A 26,444-nucleotide genomic window follows, 5' to 3' on the forward strand; every position below is an offset into this window, starting at 1 on the left:
AGAGGCCAGGGGTTGGGGCTTCGGGCTCCTCGACGGCACGCACGAGCATGGGTGTGTCTGTCCGCGCACTGGGCTTCAGCCGTCTAGGAGACGTGTCCTTTGTCTACACCGTTGCGTGTCTACTAATGGTGTGGTGAGTGTGGAAAATGAGTGGGGTTACCCGTGATGTGCCGTGTCGGGGTAGTAGGAAGACTAGCTTCGCCTCGAGCAACGTGTCAGGTGTGCATCGCGTACAGGCGTGTTACGTCTAAGGGGTTGGTGCGTGGGCGCTGGGTGTGCGCTGTGCGTCTGAAGCGCGCACTGTGCGCGCGTACTGGCGCAAGCGATTGTTGGGTGTTCTTGTGCGTTTATATTAGATGTGAGGAACTGGTTGTGTGGGGCGTGCTTCGGGCGTCTTTAGGGTCTGAAAAGCTAGGGTGTGTCCCTTGTGTGTTTGCTGGCCGTAGAGGTTGGTGTGTGCATATTGTGGGTGCGTTGGGTGTGTGGAGACATTGTGTCGTTGCACATCTGTGAGGCGTAGCAGGTTGGTTCCTTATGTGCCTTGTTTGTTGGTGATGTGTTAGGTCGAGAGTGCAGGCATGTACACATGCGTGCGTTCCTGTGTGTGTCTTAAGTGGGTGGGTCAGGTTGGTTTAGGGCTCTAGTTCCTTCAAGAGAAGCCGAGTTCTGTGGCCGGCCTGACCGGGTTCTCCTCTAGGAGCCTGCAGTCCACACCGTCGTCAGACTGAGGGCCACATGGGGTGGGGACTGCAGCTGGCATGTGGAGATGGCCCGTGGAGTGTGAACAGGCCTACAGAAGGGAGAGAGCTCAGGGGGTCAGGGTCTAGGCGTGGTCACTGCAAAGGCCCGAGGAGGTGGGGGGCCACCCAGGAAGCAGCTTAACCTCGGGAAGAACGGAGAGAGAGCTGGTCTGTGGAACTCAAGGAGGCCCTGGCAGGGTGGAGGGGCACGGCCAGAGCACCGTGTGACGCTCTCATCAGGCTCTGTTCATGCGGCTATGCGTGGGGACCCCCCCCCCCCGCTCTGGGATGCCGTCAGTAATGACTGACCTTCCATCTTCCCAGCAGCCTGGGGAGGGCGGTCAGGACAGAGACGATCGTCCCATTGACAAGAGGGCCTGAAGCTGGAAGGAATGGCCTTTCCATGAGAGGCTTCCATCTGGGTATAGGTCGTGGGGCACGGATGGGCCACCACAGGTCCCAGGGTGACGGCCCCTCACTTCCCCAGGGGGCTCAGTCACTACAAGAAGCCAATGAGTCCGTTCCTTTGTGTAAGTGACAAAATCATGGGAAATTTCGCAGGAGCGAGGGAAGAGGGCGACCAGTCCCACGGAGGAAACTGTCATCTGGGCTGTTTCTGCCATAAGAGACACAGAGTCTGGGCTGGGTAATACTCAGCCAAGGGGAGTGACAGGCTGTCAACAGGATGGTCCCCTGAGAAGAGTTCAAATCCCAGTCTGCCCTCATCTTGGATGAGGTTCTTCACCTCCCTGTTTCTCAGGTTCCCGGTGGGATTGTTGAAAAGGCCATGAATAATTAGCTTTGTTAAGTGTAGTGCCATGAAGATAAAATCTCCCAGGATTCCATGCGACACCGTGCCCGTCTTTCTTCACAGCAGCGCTATAGTCCCTTACGTGAGTTGTGGTAAGATGTACCTGATTAACTGTTGCTCTAGTCTTCTGCTCCGTGTATATTATAACATACATTAACTATGTACAGAGCATCCACTAACTACCTTCACACACAGAACTTTGGTCTCCAGTGTTGGCGGTCCCACAACGGAGAGGTCAGAGGGCAATTTGAACCTGTCCCTGTGAGTCTGTGTTCCTCCATGCCTGGTCAGCCCTGAAGCCAGTTCCCCTGGCTGCTGCAAAACCAGTCCCAGGATGCTCCTGGCTGAGCCCCTCTGACATCATCAGCCCGAAGGGTCATCATCCATGGTTTGCAGTGCTGTATCTCCAGCCACAGCCTTTACTCCCTGGGGGAGAACATTCCCTTTTTCCCCACTGGAGCATGCATGCCTGTAAGGAGGCTAACTCTTTCTGGGATAAAATCAAACCCAGACCCCTCAGGATTGGCAGGGGAGAAGGGGAACCTCGGAGTTGGGCTCGGTCTAATGGCCGTGGACAGGTAGACTCTGTCACCTCCACACCGAACACTTCTCCATTCTCATTACTAACTTGTTATGTCCGTGCATGATCTTGGGGCAGGGCACTATGCCCCAGAGCGCGAGCGGGTATCGAAGGCAGCTTCTCTAGTTGGTCCTTTCCTTACACTTAAACATGGGTTCCAGGAATTGAACTCAGGGCGCGAGGCTTGCACAGCAAGCGGCTTCACCCACTCACCCATCTCACCGACTCCAGAAGAACATTAGTAAGCCCCAGAAATGACTGAAGCGGTATGTACACTCCAACACAACACAGGGGAATATTAGAGACACAGAGCTAAGCAAAAGAAGCCAGGCATAAAACCCGCGTGTTACATGATTCAACTCATGTAAGTGTCAAAAGAAAAAAAAAAGGGGGCGGTGACTCTATAGGAATAGAAAGTCTGTCTGCAGTTTCTGGAGATTCAGGGAGAAGTGAGGCTTGAGTGACAGCCAGTGGCACAGGGTTGCTTTGAGTGAAAATGTTCTACAAACCATTGTGGTGATAGTTGCCCAGGCGTGAATATGCTCACAGCCACTGAATTATATGCTTTAAGTGGTGGTTTTTATGGTTGTGTGTTCCATCTCCGGAGAGATACTGAAAAGCTTCACTGAAGCCTCCGGGTGACCACAGGGAAACACACCCAGCCTATCTGGCCTCAGGCTTGACCTCTGTGGTTCAGCTTCACAGGGCAGTGCCCAAAGGAGCTCTGCCCCTTCTCAGTTGCTGCAGGAGCTGTCCTCAAGGCCAGGCCCGGGGCTGTGGCCACAGCACAAGACAGAATGGCAGAGTGCTGGCATTCTGAAAAATAAGTTAAGACGGTTGTATGTGGGGAGCACAGCAAGCATGGATGGGGAGCACGGTGCCTCACAGGAGGAGAAATGGCTACCAACCGCCCTGGTGATCTCTTATGATGGCGTGAACAGAGAGGCGCATACAACACCCAGCCCCAGCTTGCACCTGAGTCGCCAGCTTTGTGTTCCGTGAGGCGGCCCTTCTGGCATTGGGGAAAGCTGCCGTGTCCGTTAGCAAAATGTCCCCGATGAAAGCTCTGCTGTTGGGAGGTGTCCCGGGGCTGCTGAGTGTGCTGAGGGGCCTTTGCCAGGTCAGACCGGGAGAGCAGAGCCCTCCCAGAGATAACAAAAGAGCCCATGCTGTGGAGGAGTGGAACCCAAGGCCCGAGCACCATGCAGCACTGTGAACATGACAGGGGGGGCAGCCCTAGCCACTACTGCCTCTACCAGCCGTCACCTTGTCCAGCTGGACACTGTTGTTGGAGGAGGGAGAACCCCAGGACAGCCGTCCAGGCACAGGGCTGGATGGTTGGAGATGGATGAGGTCACGGAACCGCCAACTGACACTCAGCCTCAGGCCCGTCCTTCTGTCCATGTCTATAGCATCCACCACCACCCCCCAAGATCCTCTGTGATTTTAAAAGCCAAAAGCCGTTCTCCGTACCCAGCAGTGGGATGGGACAAGAAAGCTGACTTTGATGGAGCAGTTTATCACCATCCAGCAGACCATTCTGGAGCACCTGCAGGACATCCAGACCTTGCCAGGTCAAGCCCAGAACTGCCCAGTGTCTGACCCCTTCCAGAAGGAATAGGAAGGAGCACAGAATCTGGGAGTTACTGCGTTGAGTATGAGGCTGTGACGGAAGGGAGAATGTGGCTGGGAAGCCGAGGGAAATCAAGGGCGGCTTCTGAAAGAGGTGGTAAGGAGCTGGTATTCCTGGGTGACAAGCTGGTATTGCTGGGTGACACATCTGACTAGGTGTGGCAGGAAGGGGCACGTGGGTAGTTGCTGTGTGGAGTAGAATGCCCCTTTGCTGATCCTAGCACTCGGGTCTCGTCTTTGTCCCCACAGTAAATCTGCTGCAGGGAGGGTGACACGCCCAACACCTGAGCTGGCAAAGCATAGATCTGGGACTGGACCTTATCTCCCGGTCCATAGCCCAAGCCCCACCCAGGTGCCTGTGGGGAGGCGCGCTCCCGTGTTTGAGGGTACATTTGCCCCTTCCCAGGGCTCTTCAGCTCAGCGTCCTTCTGGGGGACGCAGTGTCCCCATTGCTCTCCCCATCTGTCACCTCCATTTAGTTAGACCTGCCACTCTATTTCCCCTGTGCCTCGGTCATCACCGGCCACCATGTGTGAAACAGGAGCTCAGTGAGCTCATCCTTGGGAGCAGGCATCCGTGACCTTCCTTAGGTCCATCCAGCAAAACCTAAGGGTTCCCAACACAGCATGCAGCTGCCAGCCCCATGGGATCCGTTCCAAGCCATTTGCAAAATTGCTCCTTCCCATCATTTCCCTAATCCCCTGCTCCTCTCTGGAAGTCATCATGTTGTCCCCATGTTCTGGTGCAAAGCCCGAATTAGTGGAGGACCCTGTGCCCCTGTCACCTAGGGCAGAAGAGAGTGTCCCATTCCAGACCCTCCTGCCATCCACACCCTGTAACCGAGGGTATATGCCGAACTGAGAGACAAGTCTAGAGCCGAAATCTAGACCAAGCCAGAAACGATTGCACTGGCCGCTAACTTTTTACAGCCCAGGACAGTATGAAATAGGATGCAGTAAGGATGAAGGCTGAAGAAAGCGGAGTGTAGCAGAGAAAAGGTTTCCGCCGAGGGCAGCACTCACAACTGACCGCTGGTACCGTCTTTGGTGGTTTTTCCAGGCCTTTATCAGATGGACTAAGGGAGCCATGCTGAGCTTGGTTTTTCGTAGACAGTGTATTTTGGGCATCTCACCATGCACAGTCAGCTGAGTGTGAGTGACATGAATGAATGAATGCATGCATGAATGAATGAATGAATTCCAGTTGGCTCTGCTATGCCACCGCCAAGCAGATCCGGGAACTGCCTAGACTGCCTTTCCCGTGTAGCCAGGCACCCACCTCCCCTCAAAGCCCTGGCCCCCACAGCCTTGGACCTTCCATTTCTAAGTCTGCACTGAGGACTCTGGCTCTGCCGCGCTGTCTGGTGCTGCCTCCTCACAGACCGCCGAGGTGCCTCACCGTGGAACAGGCGTGCCGAAGCCCGGAGTTAGATGGTTTCTGCAAATGCCTTTGAGGGGCCTCGGAGTCTGAATCCAGACACGGGTGACTCAAAGGTCGATACTTGGTCCGCCAGGCTGAGCATGCGGGAGCTGGAAGTTACCGCCTGGGGCTGCAAGGGACCACACACTGCCAGGTCTAAGGCTGCTGTGACACCTCTGTGGGTGCTGAGCCCTGACACTTAGGGGTATCCCAGGATGGGGGAACAGTATTGTGAAAATGAAGTGATGCAGTCTGTCCCTGTAGGCCAAGAAGCCGAGCTAACAAACCCGCAGGAGGATGCCAGGCTAGGCTTTTATTCTAAGCCCAAGATGGGTTTTGAACCACAGCAGGCTGGCAGTCCCAGAACCCCTGACCATGGGGTAGATGGTGGGCAGGAGAGGTGATGAAGAGCAGAATTTAGAATCACAATCCAGCAGGAGAGTGGGGCAGGGCGTGTGGAGGATAGGAGACCTCCCTCTAGTCTGGATCCCAACCTCCCTACTTCCTCCTGGACCAAGCTGTAGATGCCACTTTCTGCCCTCAGTCCTGTTGGGCAGCCTCGAGGTGCTGCCTGCACCCAAATGCTGAGCAGGGATTACTGGTGCCAAGGTCACCGCTCAGCGCAGTGGCACCCTTCTCTTTCTGTCCTCCTCAGTGTTCGAAGCCAAAGCTAAACGTTTTAATTTCACATTATTCCTGACATAATGCTAATGAGTTCCAGCTGCCCCCTGAGTTGGGGTGATGAGGCTCCGCTGAGCCAAGCATCTGGGCAGCTGGCTTCCCAGAAAGCGCCTCATGTCCCTGGAGCTCAGGGGAGCATGGTACCGCGAGTGCTTCCCCTCAGGGACTTGCTGGTGGCATAGACACAGCTCTTTGGTTTTCATAGCTGTTTCTTCAGCGTGGTGACAGCAGAGTGTTTCCCTGTGGCCCAAGAGAGGGAGCCCCCTCCCTGGGAGAGTGGGAAGCCCAGGCCTTTGCAGAACCCCAGTCCCGGCTGTCCTACACTGCCCGGGGTTTGCGGTTTTAGGAGGCACCAGTGCTTACTGTGGTGGCTAGCAACCGCCAACACTGTTTTCTGGTGATTTAGGAACTGTTCTTTCTTTCCCTGGTCATTCCTTTACTGTGGCCCAGTGTTTCCTTAGTCTCTGTAGCGCTTTGCTTTTGATTCAGTCATTGGGAGAAGCCTGGTGCCGGGCGTCCTGGAAACCACATCGGAGAAAAGCAGTATGGTGGCCCTCCACCTAGGGGAGTCTGAAGATGACCCAAGCAGGGCAGTGTAGAGCTGCTGAGCCTGGCTGAGGTGCGCCACCGATGCCAGCCTCGACCATCCTTCCCGTTCGCGTTTCTCTGTGTAGCTCACATCGGAACTGAGTCTGAAGCCCACAGCTGGAACGTGAGGACAGTAGATTTAACTTTGAAGTTTGCCCCGGCATGGGCATCTCCACGTGCCAGGGAGCCCATCTCCAGAAGCCCACGGGGCAGCACCCAGCAGTCTGCAGCATTCTCTCAGTCCTGGGATATGAAGGTTTATGTAGAACCACAGGACCCTCAGTCTCTAAGACCGACAGCTGCTAAGCCGCCCTGCCCCATTTCTGGCCAAAGCCCACCTGTCCCCCAGCCATCTGATGGAGTCTGAGGTGGCTCCAGAAAATCCAAGTCTTCCCAGTGGGTCAGGGGCAGGCCTCCTTGAGACACGGAGAAAATACCGAAAGAGCAGTCAGGCTGGAGAGAGTGCTCTCTCTGTGGCTCTAGAGGAAGCGAGAAGGGCTTCTTGGGTGCTGTTTATTCCCCGTTTTTATTTAGTTCATTACACACGTCACACGCGCACACACAGTCATGCTACACCAGGCGCTGTTCTAGTGCGGGTTTGAGGCAGCAACAGCAGCATGTGAAGTATTAACCACGTGACTCATACAGTCTCCAGAGCTCTCTCCATCCGTCTCGAGGATGCTCAAAAGCCAGGAGCTGGCTCCTGTCTGCTCTGCTTTGTGCTGAGTCATCTCCACTCCATGGTCTTTAAGTGGAGTGACGGTTCTACACACAGCCACGCTGCAGGTGAGAACTGAGTAAGGCCGAGCAAGAAAAGGCACTTCCCCTGGGTACCTGGCCTAGTTGAGGGCCTTCTGTGTGGCTAGATAGCTGGATAGCACTATGGACACTGGAGATTGGGCCACGAGCAGAACTATTGACAGCGGAGGCCTCTGTCCTCCATGCGGACCTCCCCTACCTCAGCTAGCCTACTGGCCACCGGAGAAGCTGTGAGGTGCAGTCATTATAACTGGGTGCCTTTTCCACCTGCCTCTGAGAGCCACAGCATGAACACTGAGTCTCAGCCTTTAGGCTGTTTCCTTGCCATTCGGTGCCTCTTTTTACCCATCTTACAGACAGAAGCCTGTTCTTGCCTCTCCCAGGATTGCCGAGGTGCTGATGGGAGCAGGGAAGAGTGGTGCTCGGCACGCAGTGCCGCCCCAGCCACCAGGATGGCTCTCCTCAGATTCTTGTTCTCTCTGTAGTTGGACTTCGTGTGGCCGAATGACCTGCTCCGTCCTTCATTAGCTCGAGGGTACATACTGGGCGAGGCCTTGGGCCTAGGTTGTCACTTCAGGCCGCCTCGCCTGGGCACCCTCTGTGAGTTTGAGCGCCCAGCTTCAATCTACGTCTCAAGTGTGACATAGGGCCCCGGGGCCTCAAAGCAAGGCCCTAAGGAATGTGCGATGCGTGAGCCAGGAAACATCCACTTCAGCACCAGTGGGAGTTTCGTGGCCGGCCAGCAGGCAGGAAGGAGGCTTAGCAACGGCCTCAGTGTGAACCAAGCCTAAAAGGACCAGAAGAGCTGAGGAGCTGAATGGCAAACCAAATCAAGGGCCTTGTGGGAAGGGGTCAGCCTGGGTGGAGGCTGAGGGCTGTGAGGTGTGGACTGAGCCCGAGCAGGGTGGGAGATGGCATGGGAGACTCCGAGGGAAGCTGCTGTCCTGAGGTTTTCACAGGCTCTCTATCCAACCCAGAGCCAGCCCGATGCAGCCACCAGGGGAAGTCAGGAGTCAGGCCACCTAGCCTCTTCTCCCTGGCGCCTCTGGGCGGCCTCTTAGAGCTCCCTGGGTTTAAGAGAGGGTGCAAGAGAGCAACAGTCTTGGGACCTGGATACACCAGTATATGTCTGGATGCGGGTGTGTCACGAGGGAAACCTTTTGTCCCTAGGTGGCTTGCCCTTCCTCTAGAGCACAGCACTGGCTATTCTGCGGCCGCCCTCATTCCCCATGTGTGTCAGTTTCAGCGTGCGTCGTATTGCACACGTGTGCCAGTGTGTGTCTCTAGAAACTGTTTGAGCAGCTGGTAGTGTCTGGGGCTTGTGTATCTTTGGGTCTATGGACAGGCATGGGTGTGTTGGCCTGCGTGTCTGTGTTGGGTGTCTGGGTGATGGGGGACGTGTGGAGAATGTGTGTGAGAGAGAATGTGTGTGTGTGAGTATGAATTTGTGTTCGTGTGATGTCCTAGGCCTGTCTTTGACATACTGCTAGGCTGAGAGGAAAAGTGTCAGTTTTAGGACATATGTGCCTGTGATCCTGGCTCTCTATCTGGTGGCCTGCTGTGTATGTGTGAGAGAGAAAGCTCTTCCCTTGTCTCCCCTCTCTTGGGATGCTGGCCCCTAGCCAAATCTCGCCTTATACCCCCAGAAGTCAGGCCATCTTGGTCCTTGCTGCCTCACCACCAAATCTCCAGCCCTCGCTTAACTACCAGGAATGGAAACCTGTTTCCTGTGGGGACAAGTCTGTGCCGAAGGTGAGCCTGACCCACAGTTACCAGTGTTGTCCTGGTAAAGGAAGGCCCGGACACCACAACCTCAGAGGCCCCTTCCCGGGACAGGCATGACTCCTTTGTCCCTTCTCCCCATTTCCACAGCCTACCAGCGTCTCTGGGTGGTTTCAAAGGCTCCTGGATGCTATCTTAGCAGGAAGAGATTGCCACCCTGGCCCGCCTGGGATGAGAGTGTGTTTCAAGGCACAAAGCTCAACAACACAAGGGCGAACTCCAACTCCATCCTTAATGAGCTCAAGGACTGTCACATGCTCTGGGCCACAGCACCTACCTCTGATGGAGTTAGTCACTTACGGATTTTGATCTGGTCCCAAGTATATAGCAAATGTGACAGCCACTGCAGGGCAGAGTCCTCCACTGCACGCAGCTGCCTGCTTATTTTTTGTGCCCAAAATTGAACTAGACCATCCTCCCCCCCTCCCACCAGACCTCAAGGTCTAGAGGCAGAATCTGGACCAGTGTCCTTCAGCCCCACATCCCCAAACCTTCCATGTTTGTCTCTTCCCTTCATGACTTGACCGTCCCCCAGAGGACTGACAGCCTGGGGCTCAGAAGAGCTCTGCGAAAACCACAAGGGGGTCATTGGCTAGTACGCTCGGGGCCAGCATACGCCTCTCCCAGGGTGAGGGGCTGAGGAGTGGCCCTCAGTTCCCGGATGGCTGGCCTTTAAAGCTGGCCAAGCACAGCACTGTTTGACATCTTGGAAAAGAATCTGGCACCGCACATTTCTCCCATCTAAATCATTGTAAAGTAACTTAAAAGTTTGTACAAAAATGAGAAGTTGATCTCTGAATGGCCTGCCAGGCTATTGTAACCCAATCTATTTTACCCTTAAACCAAAAATGTGTTTGTTTAGAAGCAAGTCACTGGCAAATGCCAAATCTGGAGGCATTTCCTCCCCTGCCCTGCCTCACGCCCCACTCCCCCAAACCTCTTCTTTATTCTCTGCATCCAGAGTCTTCATTAGGGCATGAGAAACTGGGCCTTCCTTCCTCCTGGGCCATGTCCGCCTCAGGGAAGAAACTTGACATTCATCAGGCCCCGACTGCGTGCCAGGTCCTACTCTGGGTATATCAATGTATTTACTCCTCTGAGCTGTTTGTGGTGGCCCCATTGAGCGAGGAGAAAAATGAGGACAGAGATGGGCTGCAACTTCGCCCAAGTTCGTGGTCCTTGTTCTGGGAGTTTATACGTGGCGTTGTCGTACACCTTATGTGTGAAACAGAGCCCTTGATTCTTCCCCAGGGGCCAGAGGGGAAGCCCATCACCAGAGCCAACTGTGCCTGCCACCCAGAAGGTTTTCCTGCATGGCCTCAGCCCTTACGCACAAGCAAAAGGCTCCAAAGGCAACTTGCTGAGAGCCTTCCATTCCTGTAGATTCTGAGCCTGACCCAGGGCCTGACAGGTCCTGGGCTTTGGCTCCCCCTCCCCCGAAGAACTGGAAGGGTCCTTGGGCTGGGCCTGGAGGAGAAGATGGTACCCCCTCCCTGGCTCCAGCAATGGCTCCCCTCGGTCTTTCATCTCCTGCCCTCCGTACTGTGAGCTGCACGCAGCAGTAATGGATTGCAGTGGACTTTTTTCAATTAGGCTGATTTTCCCCTGCCTGTTACTATAAAACTCCAGATGGTCCGGGGCTTCACGGTTCCCGGCGTATTTTCCCCCATTATTTTAATCTTCTTTCGTAACACGCCCCACATGTGGGAACAGGGCCTTTCAAGACTCTGCCCTCTACATCGGCCTTGCTTTCCTCTCCGCTGTGCTGCCTGGGCTCTACTTTCCGTGTGGCGGCCCCGCAGAGGGAGACTCCCACCACCAGCCTGGGCCTGGATCTGTGGGCATCAGAACCCACGTTGGGCCCAGTGTGAACTCACAGGAGTAATAGCCTGTGGTTTGAAGCTCTGAGTCGAGGGGAGTGCAGCCCCGTCACTCAGACTCCGGGCCAGATCCCAGCTCTGATTGGGATCTGTGAGTATGGTTACATCACCTTTCTGAGCCTCACTCCTGTCATCCGCAGGGTGATGCTGGGAAGTCACTCCATTGGCAGGGCACATTGTCTTCACGGAAACTGGCCCTCGTGGTAGCCTGTGGTAGGCGTCTGAGGGGCCCTGCCCGCCCCTGCTGTTCTGAGTTTATTCCGCTCTCTCTTAGGATGCATTTCGTTATTGGTAGCCACCTCTCTTGACAAGTTTTGAGACTAGTAGACGCCCCATCTCTCCTCTCTAGCTGCTCTTCCCCGGCAGTCACCCGGTCTATCCCCGTGTGTGTGAGAGCCTTTGCTTCAGGCTGGGTGAACCTGGAGGATGTCCGGTGAGCTGAACAGCATGCTTAAATGTATTCTGAGCAAGAGGTGTCCGAGGAACTGTCTAAGGACACGGATGGCATCGAGGCCAAGGGCCACGGGGTGCTACACGAATGCTTTGGTTCACAAACAGCACCCTCCTCCCTGTGCCCAGGAGGTAACTGGGCTCCAGACAGGTGAAATGAACTCGCCTAAGGTCGCCCTTGGGGTGCGTACAAGACTCGGTACCACACTCCCCGAGATGCTGGAGCGCAGCGCTGTGAGAGCTGATGACACAGTCAGGCACCGCCAGGGTAGAATACCAGAGTAAAAAAAAAAATGTATGTGTGCTAAAGCGCTAGAGAGCCGAGCACAGTTGTAGCCAGGAGGGATAAGGACAGAACCTACCTGGATGCTAAGTTCTGGATGCCGCACGGGAACGAACTGGGGAGAGGCAGGTAACCCTGCAGATGCCAGGGTGAGTCATGCTGCGGTGGGCAGGGACGGGATGGAGAGGTGCTGGACAGATGGCCTCTCCATGGGCTGCTGGCAGATTGGTCAGGGAGGAGGAAACGGGTTCCCAGCTCCGGCATCTGGGTGGAAGGGGGCTCCTCCAGCTGAAGCCCTGCCGGAGCACCCCAGTGAGCAGTTGGGCCACGGCAGTGATGGTATGGGAGTGCTCTGTAAAGGTTTTCAGGATCAGAAATGCCAGAACCCACCCGCTCCGCCATGCGTGATCAAAGGCAGCCCCGAACTCCCGTTTCTGCTTCCCCTCTGTTTTCCCTGAGACCGGCTCATGGCTGTACTTGAACCCCTGATGCCCCTGCAGCTCTGACTGCCGGTGCTGGTGTCTGCTCCCTCCGTAGTGCACATACTCACACACATATGGGTGCACACATGTGCAGGCACACACACAGACAGACAACAGAGACAGACATACATGCTCGCATGCACACACACACACACACACACACACACGCATACACAGGTAGCCGTGCACATGTGTGGGCACGCCCATACATATGTGCGCCCTCAGCTCTGTTGGAGGTGCAGCAGGCCAGAGATGGCCCTGGGCCGACCTGCTCTGGGACCTGAAACAACAGTGACAGTGACAAGGTCAGAACTTGCTGTGTGTTATTTCGCTTAGACTCACAACACCCTGTAAGGTTCCTAGCACTCACCCAGTTTACAGATGAGGAAACTGAGACCCACAGAGTGACTTGCCTGGGGGGGGGCTCAGGAAGTGAGCAGCCAGTAGTTGTCAGGGTCATCTGTAGCAGAGGCCATGTCTGTAATCACTGCGCTCCGTGCCGCTGAGCCCCAGACCCTCATCTGACTGGGCAGAGTTACACATTCCCAGAAGGCCATGGGCACAGCATGCTGTGGCAGCACCAGGCCTGCTGGAGGCAGGCACAGTCGTCGACCTGATAGTCACTCCCAGCATCCTCTCTGTCTCTGACTACATCTGTGCAGCTTTGAACAGAGATAGTAGAGATGGCCACAGGCCTTGCAGGGGCCTGAGCAGGTCTGGATGCTGGCCCTGATGGAAGCCCGGATCTGCCGGGGTCTGTTCGGCATCTTTATCTCGGACCTAAACTAACAAGGAAGCATCTCTTCTCTCCCTGCCGCTTCCTCCAGGTGTCCTCGGAGTGACAGGCCACTCCCGGGACAGAGATGGGGAGAGAGAGAAGGCAGGGCTGGGCAGGGAAACCCTTCCACCACGAATGCAGGAAAAGCTCCCCCGAGGAGCTGGTGTTACGCAGCACAGACATGTGCTTGCAGTGGGGGCAAAGGAAGGAAAGGGGCCTTCGAGGCCTCGTGAACATATTAAGAAAAGGCCTCATCACTCCACAGCTCATGCGTGGGCTGTGTGGGGTGGGAGAGACATTTGGGGCCGTCCTGAGAGACATTAACACAGGCCCTCACTTCTGAAAAATTCATGCCTCAAATTGTCAGAACCGGAGGAGGCGGCTTCCCAGGAGAGGTACGGTCTGGACAGGGGCAGGGATGGGGAAACAGGTGTGCTGAAGGCCGGACAAGGATCCATAGATTCCTGCTTCGAAAGAGGTAAACTGATCCCTGGAGTCTGGTAGACTCTCCCAAAGCCAGAGAAATCACGTAGCTAAGAGTTATTTGTCTCCTCCAATAAGCTTTTTCCCCCAAACCAGTCAGTCTGTAAGCAACAGAGGGCCTAAGCAGCTGCTGGTAGGAAGCCCTGTTCCTGCCCTATTCCTTCGTTACACAGGATGAACTTGGCCCGAGGCCTTTGCTGGGGATCAGGGAGAAACTGGCCACCTGCTCTCTCCCACCCAGGATTTCCTTGTTGTTCTGATAAAGGAACAGGCCCCATGACTAAAAACTTACTTGCAGGGGCTTGCATTAGGTTGACCCCGGCAGCGGCCTGTACTGTGACCCACTTGGCATCCAAGAGGTCATTGTCTCTGGGCCTTGTCCTGGTGGCTGCCCAGGAAGTTCTGCCATAGCCTCTGCTCTTGCCTGGGCCTCAGTGGTCCTCTTCTGTAACTGCAGCAACTGCCTTCTCTCTGTCTCTTCTCCAAGTCCAAAGGTGGCTCCTTGTATCTGACACTGCCCCCATTCAATGCTCTCAGAGTCCCTTCTCATTCCCACAATCCATGCATGACTCTGTCCCCCTAGCTTTGTTCCCCTAGTTTCTGGAGTGCATGGCTGGTCCTGCCCCCCCCCAATTTCCAGAGTATACCTCCGATCAGAGACCTTCATGAGCTCTGTCCTCAGTGTGGACTCTGAGCTTATCAGCCTGTCATCTGAGTTGCAGGGCAGCTGAACTCTGACCTCTCTACCTGACCTTCCTCCAGCATTCCCCAGTGCACAACTTCCATGCGCTGTGAAAGTGGGACCTGTGCCCTTTACATGTGCCAATGCCCCAGCCTGCCCTTTGGTGGCCTGCTGTCCTGTCAGCCACTGTTATCTGGGCTGGGCTGTGGTGGTCATGGGCTCCCAGGGGCGTCAGTGGAATGCGTGCATACATGGTAGCTGGCATGACCAGCTGCTGTGTCATCTGTACCCTCTCCACGCTTGGGACGCTCATCACTCACTCGGAGACGGCTCCTGTATGGCTCCCAGGCTGGCTGAATCGCCCATTCTGTGCTGCCGTAGCCTACGGCGCTGACCATTTGGTTGTGATGTCTGTGGACATGTGTATCTCCTGTGTGGTCTTGTCCTCCTAGAGGGCAGTGTCCATGTGTGTGTTTCTGGACTCACCCAGCCCAGACAAATGGCCCCAAGCTAGACATCACCACTCGTAGACAGGCTCCTTAGATGAAGCTGACTGTCCCTCTGGGGACAAGGACATAAGCCTGGTGGACCCCAGGATCTCAGAATCAATGCCCCCACACACACTTCACCAGCTATGCCCCAAGCTCACTCGCATGTTCTGCCCCTTGACAGTTGGCAAAGGCAATAAAGACTAGATGGCAGCTCAGGGGGAGGGAGACAGCAGAATCTTCGGCAACATCCTTCCCTGAGGGGGAACCAAGAAGAGGGCTGTAGAAGGTGCTCATGGCTGGCAGGTCAGCCCTGGACATGGAGGAGAAACCCAGTCATCCCTTCACCCTCAGTGGCCACTGGAGGTCCGCAAACATAGTCCCCCTCCCTCGGCTCTGACGTCACATTTGGCCTGTAGCTTGTCTTTGCTTTGTCATGTGAACTTGGGCAGGTCACTTGACTATTGGTGTCACGTGCTTCAGAGTTTTGTAGTTAAACACCAGCACTGCAGCCAGCCAGTATTGACTTCCCTCTACACCATGTACCGGGAAGGCCAGCTGGCATGGGTAGCCAATGGGGAGAGGTGGAGAAGGGCAGTAGGTAACCCCACACTGAAGGAGTCTACTGCCTAACTCTGAACTGCCTTCTACTGGACAGAGAGGCGGGCAGGCCACAGGGATAGAATGCCAGAGGGCAGGTCTATCCGGATTCTGTTGCTATGTCGGGGCTCCTGAGGAGCTGCCTGGAGACCAGGGCAGGAGGCAGGAAGAGTTTGATATGAGAGCATATGGAGGGTGGCTCCAGGCACGGGAGACAGTCGAGGCCGTAGAGGATGGTCTGGGTGTATGGAGGCTCCGCACTGTTCCTTCCTCTCCCCTAACAGCCATTCTGTGGCTACCCCATGCCCAGCACCCGGCATGCAGGCAGCGAGGACGGCTAAGTGACTGCAGGATGACTGTGACACTTCAGGGCACAGATGTGGTTATTGGGCTCACAGCACTTCGCAGGGATGGTGCCATTGGCCATCCATTGTCCTTGTATCATCCCTGATGGAGAGCCACAGCCTCACCTTTGGGGAGGAGCTGCTACATCAAGGGCTCAGGGCACCACAAAGCCTCTCGGGGATGGAGCCCTTCCACTCCAGGCTGGGCTTCCGTTTTCTGGGGTTCCATGCTCAGTCATGGCCCATTGTAGAGTCGCTGATCCAGGGTGCACGTTTGGCACACGTGTGAGTTGTTAATCCCAACGTCTGAAGCAGGGAGGTCAGCCATCTTGTCCCGCCCCAGCAGCCCGGCCACTTTCTTAGCCTGACTGCTTCCCTGGGGCGGTATTTCCAGAAGTTTAGGGAGGACGGCAGGTAGTTTGGGCTGGGCCAGGCAGGTTTAGGGGTGCGGTCTCTGGGCCGGGGGCAACCCTCATCAGCCTCTCCTGCAGTTTGAAGGCTGCAGCAAAGCCTTCTCCCGCCTGGAGAACCTGAAGATCCACCTGCGGAGCCACACGGGCGAGAAGCCGTACCTGTGCCAGCACCCAGGATGCCAGAAGGCCTTCAGCAACTCCAGCGACCGTGCCAAGCACCAGCGCACCCACCTCGACACGGTAGGTAGGCCTGGATGTGGAGGCCGGGGTGGGACAGGGCTACACACAGACCCCACTGGCCAGGTAGAGTCGTTGTCTGTCTCTGCAGGCTCTGTAACGCAGGGCAGGCAATTCTGTGGCAGGAGTGTGTGTGTGTGGGGGGGGTATCCTTTGTATCATAGGATAAAAGAAGACGGATTTTTCCCCCCATCATCCTCCAGTTGTGACAAACACAGATAACTTGGGTATGGCCGTCTGTCCTCAGTGAGGATGTGGATGAGCCGACCAAACTTAACAAGAGCCTCCAATTGAGATTACCCTCCGTTGCCCTTGGGGACCAGCCCTGGCCCCAGCGTCTTTAGGAGAAAGTGGATGCCCTCACTCCCCCAGCTACATCTGCCTCCTGAGCGGGCCACTCCCTGCTCTTCCCACTCCTCACTTGGGCACGATACACAGGCTACCTCTGTCCCGTAAGGGGTTGTACTGGTGACCCATGAGGTCCTGTGTCTTGCCACAGCAGCATGGCCGTCCAGTGTTGCGTCTCTTCCCAACTCTCTGTCCTTGCTTATGCCTGGCAGTTGAGATCCACAGCTCTGTCCCAGGCTGCCCCGTACTTTCCCCGTGCCAATAAGGACATCAGTAGTTAACACTGCACTTTCAGGGTGACGCTGCCACCAAGGTCCCTGCCCCTTTTGACACGGGGGGGGGGGTGTCCAGAGGTCCTGTGGCTGCTCGAGACTGCATGGCTGGGCTCTGGCAGAGGTGACGGACCCAAGCCTCATGCCAGTCTCATGGGTGCTGGGGGCGGTGTACCCTGGGAGGATCCTGACCCTATGGGCAGTGAAAAGCTGGAATCTGCTGGGAACGCCCCGTCTGGACCTCAGAGCAGTTCTCTTCGTGTGCCGCGTATGTTTGGGAGGCCGGGAGGGGGCTAGGCAGCACTCAGTAAACCTGTCCAATAGGCAGATGAGGAAGCAGAGGCCCCAGAGGGTAACCAACCTATCTGAGCAACCTGGAAGCCATAAAACAGCAGAGGTCAAACCTGAGAAGACACACAGCCCCGCCTTTTATCTCCCAGCTGGGAAACCAGGTTCAGGAGAGTGGGCAGAAAGATCATTGGAGACTCTGGAGCCAGGCCAGGCCCTGGGCTGGGCCCTCTCTATGTCTTGCAGGCCTGCAGTGTCCCACACCTGCCAGAGTTAAAGCAAAGCTGAGACCCAGGTCTGATCATTTCTGTGCTAATGGCTGGCAAGGGACAGAGCCAGGTACTCCGTTGGCTGACTCCAAGCCCAGGGCTGTTTACTAGGAAAGCTTGAAGGGTCGAGCTGGGGCAGAGGGGACATAATGGCAAGGAAAAGTCCTTGTACCTAGCTCAAAAGCAACCTCCCTCCCCTCACAGGCTACGGTGTCAGCAGCTGGGACCTGAAGGGAGCTGTGGTTCTTCCAAGCCCCCTCCCCTTGGTCACCTTCTCAGTCTTGGGGTCCTTGGCCCTGTGCCCTTGCCCCCAAGAGATGCAGCTTAGACTGAAGAACCCCTGGTTTTGTCTTGCCGAGGCCACAAGTCATCCAACAGAGGGCCTCTGCCCCTCTCCCCATATTCCAGGCCCCTTTCCCCCATGTCCCCATGGCCTCTCTAGTTTCCTGTTCCTTCCTCACTCCTACCTTTGCTGTGTTCGATAGACCCAGCCCCACTTGATGTGTGAACAGAGCTCCTGAGGCCTAGGCCAGGTCGGGTTCACACGAGCCCACAGGATTATCCCAGGCCTTCCTGTACCTAAGACGCCTCTGGCAGGTCTGAGGGCCCCATACCCTGTTCATACCCAGCTCTCTCTCTGCGTAAATAGCTTGGGCTGCTCCTTCAGGTGGCTAGGCTATGTCCCAGCTCACAGCCCTCAGGTCAGCAGCAGGTCAGGCTCACAGCCAGCACCTTAGCTTTCACAGGAGACCCAGCCTTAGTCCCAGCTGTCGTGGTGTCAGAGAGCATAGGGCCCATGACAGAAAGGAGTTCTCCGTACAGACTGGAGAAGGCAGGCTTCAGCTCTGATTTTGGCTCTGCCATTTGGTCAGAAAGCTCTGATGAGAGCCACCGCAGCTCCTGTGCCTCGGTTTCCTCAGTGGTAAGCGGTCTGCCTCTTGAGAAGAGAGGGCATAGCGGAGGTGGCTGAGGAGAGGCTTGCGTGTTAACCAGACAGCCCTTTCCTTCCTCGTAGTCTGTCACTCAGGGTCTTAATGTCAGCCAAATCCCACCACACCCTGGCAGTGTGGGCCTCAGTTTCCCCCTCAGCGGGATGGGGCCTCTGTTTGTTTGGCCTGTTTGGAGGAAGTCCGCTAACAGAGAGGCACCAACACACCTGCTGTCTATGACATCTTCTGCAGTCCTCACGGATGGGTCTGGGACTCAGGGGGAACCATGGATGACCAGTGCTTAGCAGTGCTGCACCTCGGGAGCCTTCAGAGACAGAACCGTCTCCCATGTTCATTTGCTGGAGCTCTCTACAAACAAGAGTAGCCCTGCTGACAGGAAGAACAAAGCCCCAGTCTTAGAGCTTGTGTGGGGATTTCGGGCCTAGGGTTTGGCTGGTGGCTTGGGACAGCCACGGGGTTTCCTGAGGGCTCAAGGGAACTGGGCCTGAGGAATGTTCTATCCACGTCAAGCCCTGGAAAAACAAACACGAAGATGGGCCTTGCTGCCCTGTCTCCAAGCCAGTGTGCCTGCCACACAGAGCTGTTTGTTTGCTTTTTGACCAGAGCGTGTGGATTTGTATCAGCATTCGCAAGGGACAAGACCTGGGGCCAGCCAGCTCAGGGGCAGGGCAGGGCTCATGGGAGATTGTCCTGGGGTTGGAGAGAGAGGGAGAGGGAGGATGGAGGTCGGGGCTGTGTGTTTGGGACTCGCATGCTGAAGCAGATGGTGGTCAGTCCAAGGCAGGCTCTCCTCTCCCGCTCCTGCCTTCCTGTTGGCCTAGTCAACTTCTTACCACTGTCTCTCTCTTTTTGTTGTTCTCCATTCTTTAACCTGGCAATCTCCGTGGCAGTTCCAAGGTATGGTTACGTCATCTCTTTCTGCTTCTCCCCACCAGGCCCCTGGCCCCCCTCCCACCACCTCTGGCAGGGGCAGAATCGCCCCAAGGCACGTGGGCAGCTCTGCTTGGTGTGTCCGATTGGACATGGCGGTCCCTGGGGCTTACTGTGAGAGGTGCCATTTCACACACACACAGACGCACACACACACACACACACACACACACACACACCCTCTATAGTCCAGCGGGCAGTCCTGAGAGCTCTCAGTATTCGATATGTTAATCCTCTGGGCTTCATGCCTCAGTAGCTGGGAACCCCAAGTTGGTCTTACGGAAACCCCTGAGCTGTGAGGTGCGGGTAGGGCCATGAGCTGCCCTTCCCTGGACTCCTGGACAGGATTAGCTGGCCCCTCCGTGGTAGGGCAGAAGGGCAGTGGGAAGGCAGGCAGCCCAGGGTGGGAAGTGCAGCCTGTGGGAACCTCAGGCCAGTCCACAAGACAGGGTCTGAGCAAAGATAAAGAGGGGGTGATGTGGGTTGGGTAGGATGGGGGGACACTGGAGTGTGGGTGGGGACAATGGGAGGAGGACCCCAGTCGGTACCAGGAAATGACCTGGTTTCTGATCGCCCCCTCCGGCCCCCCACAGTTATTGGAGGGAGAACCTTGCTTGCCGTAGCCAGTAGTGCCACAGGAGTCATGCAGGCCGGCCCTGAGACATTCCCTCTTCCTCTCTTCATTCTCTGGCCCAGGACAACCTCTTTTGTACCCCTGCTTGGCATACTGCTTGTCACGGCCAGTGTGGGCTAGAAAGACCATACAGGGCTCAGTCGGTCCCCCTTTGCACATAGGTGGCCGAATGGGGACACAGGGCCTCTCCTCTCCCAGGCCAGGGGCCTTCCCTCACGTGTAGCCTTCAGACTGCAGCCTACCCCTCCGCCACTCGGTCCACGGCAGGTCACGTGGGGGACCTCCACCCTGACCAGCGCCCTCTTACCTCTCGCCCGTGCCCCTCTGACGTTACAGAAGCCATATGCTTGCCAGATCCCTGGCTGCTCCAAGCGCTACACGGACCCCAGCTCCCTCCGCAAGCACGTGAAGGCCCACTCGGCCAAAGAGCAGCAGGTGCGTAAGAAGGTAGGTGGCCACAGCCCAGTCCCGTCCCCGCACACACCTCTACTCCCAGCCACCTGTCCAGCATCAGTCCATGTGCCCCACTGCCTGTTTGCACAACACCCCCTTACACGCTTGACCATTCCCCATGTCTTCCTGCCACCCAGAATACCGGCCCACGGCCCTGCCCCCACCACCCCAACTGGCTAGGCGTTCACCCACCAGCAAACCGGCACCCTTAACCATAGCACTGATACCCAGCCGTGGGCTAGGCATTGCGGGTATAAAACAAAGGACAGGGTGCCTCTTTCCAGTGGCCTGAGACAGACGAGAGGAAGCTCCTTGCCGTGTGATAATGATGACAGCGTGGAGGTTGTCCCTGGCACCGATATAGGGCTTGGCCCATCTGCGTAGGAAGAGAAAGGTCCTAGGAGGAAGCAACCAGGAACCATAAAGGATTTAGGGGGTGTGAGCTCCGGTCCCACCTGTGGGGCCTGCCACTGTTGGCTTGGTGGCCCTTAGGCCTCCGTGTGTCCCGTTTCTCAGTGGCTGGCTGGGGAATGGGTGCTAGTGAGGACTGGGTAACAGAATGCATGTCCAGGGCTGAGCCTGTACCTGGCACAGAGTCACAAGCATAGAGGGGTGGACACTGTCACGCCCTTGGAGTGTGGGCAGCCGAGTCCCATGTCAGAAGCATGTAGACACATGTGTGAGCCACGGCACAGGCCGGGGCAATGTATTCACGTCTGTGCTCAGGTGGGCAGTCACTGCATGCTGGAAGCCCTGCCTAAGATTGGAGCTGTGTCCTAATATCATCAAGTGGTCTTGGGGTGTGGGGGAGAGGACATAGTCTTGAGATATCTCCGGGGCCACATGGAGCAAGCAGGTATTAGAGTGAAATGCAAGCTTAGCCCCGAGAGCAAGGGAAATAGTGGAAATGGCCCTGGATGAAATGGCGGAGACCTGGGCTGGGCCAGGGGGAGCTATCAGGACCCCAGGTGAAGCATAAAAGGGGGTACCTTTCACCAGGACTGAAAACCCAAGGAGAGCGGTTTGCATTAAAAGCCAGTGGGGAGAGCTGCTGGGAGGTCATGGCGGAGGGGACAAGGCAGCCACTTTGGCCAGAGCGTCTTGGCTTGCGGTACTCAGTCGCCAAAGGCCCTGGCAGTGAGGAGAGAGGGGTGCTGTCTGTCAGAGGCTGTGAGAGCGAAGGAACAGGCAGAAGCCAGCAGGCAGCACCAACAAGGTAGAGAGACGTGAGGATGAGCCCACTGCTTGGGCACTGTGAGAAGCCAGCACCGTGGTCCACGCTCGGTGATCGTGGATACTGCCAGACGGCTCTCCGTCCTGGAGGCACCGGGGAGCCGTCTGAAGGGTTGAGCAGAAGAGGGTGGAGTCGCTGTGTTACTGGTGCAAAGGCCACCACATCCTTAACTCAGCGGGACTGTGGCACGAGCCGCCAGGCCAGACAGTGTGCTTTATGTACAGTAGCTTTCGTATGTCCTTCTCAGAGATGGAGAAACTGAGTCTCAAAGTGTTAACCAAGTAGCCCGGTCCAGGAGAGACAGCCGGTGCCAGCTCCTGACACAGCCCTCAGCGGAGGGGCCTCAGGGCAGCAAGGGATGACTCAGGCTTCTGTAGGCCGGCGCTAGGTGCCAAGGCTGCTGCTATCCCCAGTGGACTGGTGCCCAAGGGCCGGAATCCTGCCCTGGTTTTCCCAGGCCCATGCTTGGCTCACATTGAGCCCCCAGGGACCTGGGCTGCAGATCTGCAAACTTCCCGACAATAAGCATCCATTAGAGCCATCGGGAATGATGGATCTTTCTGGGTAAGGCGACCCTTGTATTATGACAAGTCCTTGGCAGCCCTGCTGCGTTTTGGAGAGAATTAGAAATGCTTTTCTTCCTTAATTCTCCTCTCCTGCTGTTCCTAATCCAATCGGCATTGCGGTCTGCAAGAACACGCCTTGGCCCTCTTTTGCCAGAAACTTCGTTTACATGGAAAACAGCTGCTGGGTCAGGCGCTGAGAGCCCAGTGTGAGACTGGCATGCCTTCCCCGCCTGATCAGCCCTCCACCTGGGAAGGTGGCGCGCTCCCGGGGGCTGGCTCTCAGCTGCCCAAGAGCATGGGCTAGGCTCTGGCCTTTCGGCACCTGTTTTGACCCGGGAAAGGAAGCATTTGGACACTTGACCGCTAAGCCTTAGGATTCCCCCTGAAGGGTGACCTCCCATGCAGGTGCCTGCGCCCTTGTCACCCCGTGTCTTGAGAGTCCCGCCCTCTCTGGTTTCACCTCACCTGGAGAAGTATAGACACTTCAAGGTGCCCCAAAGTGGCATGGGCCACATCATCCCAGCCAAGCTTCGATGCTAGCCGGATAGTTTGGGTCCACACAGTGGACACTGGGCCGCTACCATGACCCAGTGGGAGCTGGGCAGCTGGAGCCTCGCCAGCCCTACACATAGTACTTCACAAATAATCTTTTCTCTACTCGCCAAGGCCTGCAGTGGTAGAGGCAGTCACAGCTCCAGAGTATGGGCAAGGTGGGTGAGGCCCAGAGAGGTTAATTACCCACTGACACAGAGGAGAAAAGGTGCCATGAGACTGGGGCCCAACCCCTCATAGCGACAGGGAGGCTGGATGGAGAGGGGAGAAGGGACAGTTGCTAAGCAACATCATTCCTAGGGCCACAGGTCATCCTGATGGGAGCCGCAGAGGCTCAGTAGATGTAAACTTTCCGCTTTATGCTGAGGCTACACCTCTAAAGCTGATCCTCTCCATGAAGAGAGCCCTCACCCCTCCCAAGAGACCCCAACTCCAGCCTGAAAGGCTCCCCTCCTCCTCCCCTGCCTCAGTATGCCCAACCTTCCCGGCATACTTCCTTCTAGGAACATCCTCTAGAAAAACCCCTCTCATTCAAATCCTGCGCTGTCGGCTCTTCTCGGGAGTCCTCACGACGTCCCGATGAGGAAGCCAGTGTGGCGGCCTGTCCCCAGAAGCGAGGGGTGCCTGCAGGCAGGTGGCTGATGCTCACGCCTGCCCGCTGCTTTCTCTCCAGCTGCACACGGGTGCCGACGCAGAGGCTGACGTTCTGTCCGAGTGCCTGGCGCTGCAGCAACTCCACGCAGCCACACCTTTGCCCGCCAGCAGGGGGAAGGGCGGCCAAACCCTGAGCCAGGAGCTACTCCCAGGTATGTGCCCCTGAGGCCGTGGCTGCTCTCTGAGCACTCCGGCCCACACTTCAGGAAGCCCCTCCTCCCCCATCACAGAGGTGGCCCTTACCCTGCTCTCGGAACCTAGCTCCTAGTCCCCTCCTCTTGGAAGTCTTCCCTTCTGTCTCCCCACCAGCCTGTGGCTAGGAAATCCTCTGGGGAAGGCCTGAGTCAGCCAGCCTCCTCACAGTCAGCAGCACGCGGTGTGGGGCAGCCAGGCCGGGGGACTTGTGGCCCTATCTCAAATCCTGTGATGAGCCCACCCCCAAGTAGCAGCCAGGTTTTTCCTTGTGGCCCATCCATAAGGAGGCACTGCAAGAAGCTCTAGAGCAGTTCCTCTGTGGACTTGAGGTCCTCCTGTTCAGTGCTCAGCCTGACTCCTTCAGAAGAGAAAACCAAAGCTTGCAGGGGAGGGTGGGCAACTTGACTCAAACCACATCCTCCTCACAGAGTTCTGTGGCCCGGAGACAGCCTCTCTGGGTCTGACCCCGAAGGCCTGTTGGATGGCACTCACAGCCACTGGTTCAGGCAAGAGCAGCAGCTGCTGGCTGCAGGGCACACTCAGACCATGGCAGGAATCCTGGCTTTGCGGCTTGGGAACACTGCCCAGGTTCGGGCAGCGTGGCCTTTAGATGCAGCCGGAGGCTCTGGTGCTGTGCCTTCCACCCCTGCTCCCCAAGAAACCACAGCCTCAGAGCTCAGTGCCCTCTGGCATTTCTTGAATTAGTCCAACCATTTCAAGCATTTCTTTATTTCTCCAATTTTCTTCTTCCTCCCCAACACTGAAGTAGTAGCGCGCTTTAAAACACATCGGGGCCCTTACCAGACAGCCATGGGAGGACAGGTTTTTACCCATCGGCAAGGCCTACTGTGTGAAGATGCCCCAAGATGTTTGCAAAGAGGGCCTCGCGCTCCAGCTAGGTACCCCAAATCCCAAAACTGCTGCTTTGGAAGGGACAGGGAGGGGCTTGTTCCATTGCTGGGACCCCACCGATAAGGCCACAGCTACCCGGGGCCCTGGACCTACAGCCCCCAATGTCCGCCTTGAGAGAACTCACCAGGCAGGAAGGACCAACCCAGATCAGCAGGTCAGCCTGGGAGCCTCTTGGTCCTCCCAGAGGGGCAGGGGTAGAGGTCATTGTGCTGCAAGCCTCACTCGTGACGAACACCTCCACCAGGCTGAAGGGTGACCTGCCTAGCCCGATGATGCCCAGTCCAAGGAGGGGAGATCTTTTCCAGTGCCCCTTTCATGCCTGCTGTGAAGACAAAGCTGAAAATACACCCCAGCAGCTACAGGGGCCTGGACCCACCTCCTAATCTCCTTCACCTGGGAGGTGCATGCCTGAAGCAAGGGTGTGTCCCCGAGGCCTTCATTGAACAGCTCCTACGAGCTCTGTTAAGGCCACCTCACACAGTTCTTCATACCTACTGGCCTCAATCCTTCGCTCCAGTAAGAGGGGGGGAAGGATGGCCTCTCCCTGGGGCTGGCTGCACACAGATGCTTGAGGCACAGTTGGGAGCAGATGTTAGGGCCAGAGGTTAAGTGCTCATGGCTGATGATTGATGTTGCTGCTTTACAGCCCAAAGCGGTGTGGGTTGGGGAGCCTATAGGCCCCGGCCCCACTTCCACGACCCCTTCAGGGTCTGGAGAGTCTTTCATCCCATTCACTGTCCGTGTACATGCTCGGTCACCGCCACGTGTCTGTCTGGCAAGGGCAGACAGGCAAGGGCATCGGCCAGGACGGCATCGAAGGCAGGGGACAGATTAGAGTCCAAAACCCGGGGGGGGGGGGGGCAATGATGTTCGCTTGTCACTCTCTGATCCGGGAGGGGACACTTAGCCAGCGGGCGTGTCTTGATAGGTAGTGAGGGTGTGAGAAGCAGGTGTCAGCATGGCAGAAGGACCCGTCAGCATTCTAGCCTTCCCAGCTGTCAAGGCCCGAAACTGATTCAAGATGGCAGTCGGGGAGCTGCTGAGGAGAGCACAAAGTGGTGCGGGCTGAGCACGGGGGTTCCCGAGGCACGGAGGGGAACGGGGCTTCAGGGTGTTCGCAGAGTCTGGGCGGCGTGATCAGCTGGCTACCATGCCTGTAGTAGCAGAGCCAAGCTCTTCGCTGGATGCTCAGAGCCCAGCTCAGAGAGGCAGCCCATGGTGTAGCCCACGACGTTCTGGGAGTCTGAGCTTCCGAACTGTCAGATTAGGTGTGGGGGGGAACTTGGCACATAAATAAACACCATAGCTAGCAGACACAGTGACTTAATAATGGGACCTCTGCTAGGGCCACCGAACCACAGTCACCTCCAGGAGTTGTGGGTCATCTGGGCTTCAAGGCCTAGGGCTGCTGTCCAATATTGGCAGCTCCAAGGCTTTGGGGGCCATGTTACCACAGTTCCCTGACGCTGCCTCAGGCCAGTGGCCCAGCCCTATTCAGTGCCCTGCCATAGCCTCCTGGTCAGAATGTCCGGTCTAGGATGAACTGGCTTTTTGACTCCTAAGCAGCTGAGTCCACCCTGGAAGGAACCTGGCTGTTCCCAGGCTAGTCCTTCAGAGGATGTGAAAAGCTTTGGGTCTGAGCTACTGCCACCACCACCCCCACTCCCGCCATGCACCCTCACAACTAGAACCACATTCAAGAAGTAACAGCTAGCAGGGGAGAAGAGACTGGCTAGCCAGTGGACATTGGCCTGCCGCAGCCCCAGTGGAGCGCCCTCCGGAACGTGACCTTGATGCACTGATTTCAAGAAAAGTGATACTTCCATTCAAATAAGCATGCTAGGTTAACAGCAGGGCAACCCTGGTCCCATTTTATAGGCAAAGTTGGGAGCATCCAAAAACCGTTTCACCCTTGAGCTTAGGCTGTGACTCGGTAGATGTCTTGCCTGGCATGTGTGGGGACTGTCTCCAGCATCGTTAAACAAAGTGAAGATCTTGTTGTGCCCACCTTAGGCCCTAGCCCAGAGGAGGGGTCATCCTCTCCTGATGGGACCCTTGGCAATGCTGCCCTCGGT

General features: G+C 56.5%; 1 protein-coding gene across 3 annotated transcripts in view; it reads left to right on the forward strand.

Moving 5' to 3' along the window:
* Nucleotides 1-26,444, forward strand: part of Glis1 (GLIS family zinc finger 1) — a 185,366-nt gene that overhangs the window by 152,158 nt on the left and 6,764 nt on the right. For 2 of the 3 annotated variants that reach the window (XM_060366086.1, XM_021661241.2), the window contains exons 4-6: nucleotides 15,954-16,115; nucleotides 20,140-20,250; nucleotides 23,282-23,414. In XM_060366086.1, the coding sequence (XP_060222069.1) occupies nucleotides 15,954-16,115; nucleotides 20,140-20,250; nucleotides 23,282-23,414 (406 nt within the window). The remainder of the gene's footprint in view (nucleotides 1-15,953; nucleotides 16,116-20,139; nucleotides 20,251-23,281; nucleotides 23,415-26,444) is intronic. The other variant, XM_060366087.1, reaches the window with a different exon arrangement.

The sequence above is a fragment of the Meriones unguiculatus genome, chromosome 12, assembly GCF_030254825.1.
Source record: "Meriones unguiculatus strain TT.TT164.6M chromosome 12, Bangor_MerUng_6.1, whole genome shotgun sequence".
Taxonomy (NCBI): Eukaryota; Metazoa; Chordata; class Mammalia; order Rodentia; family Muridae; genus Meriones; species Meriones unguiculatus.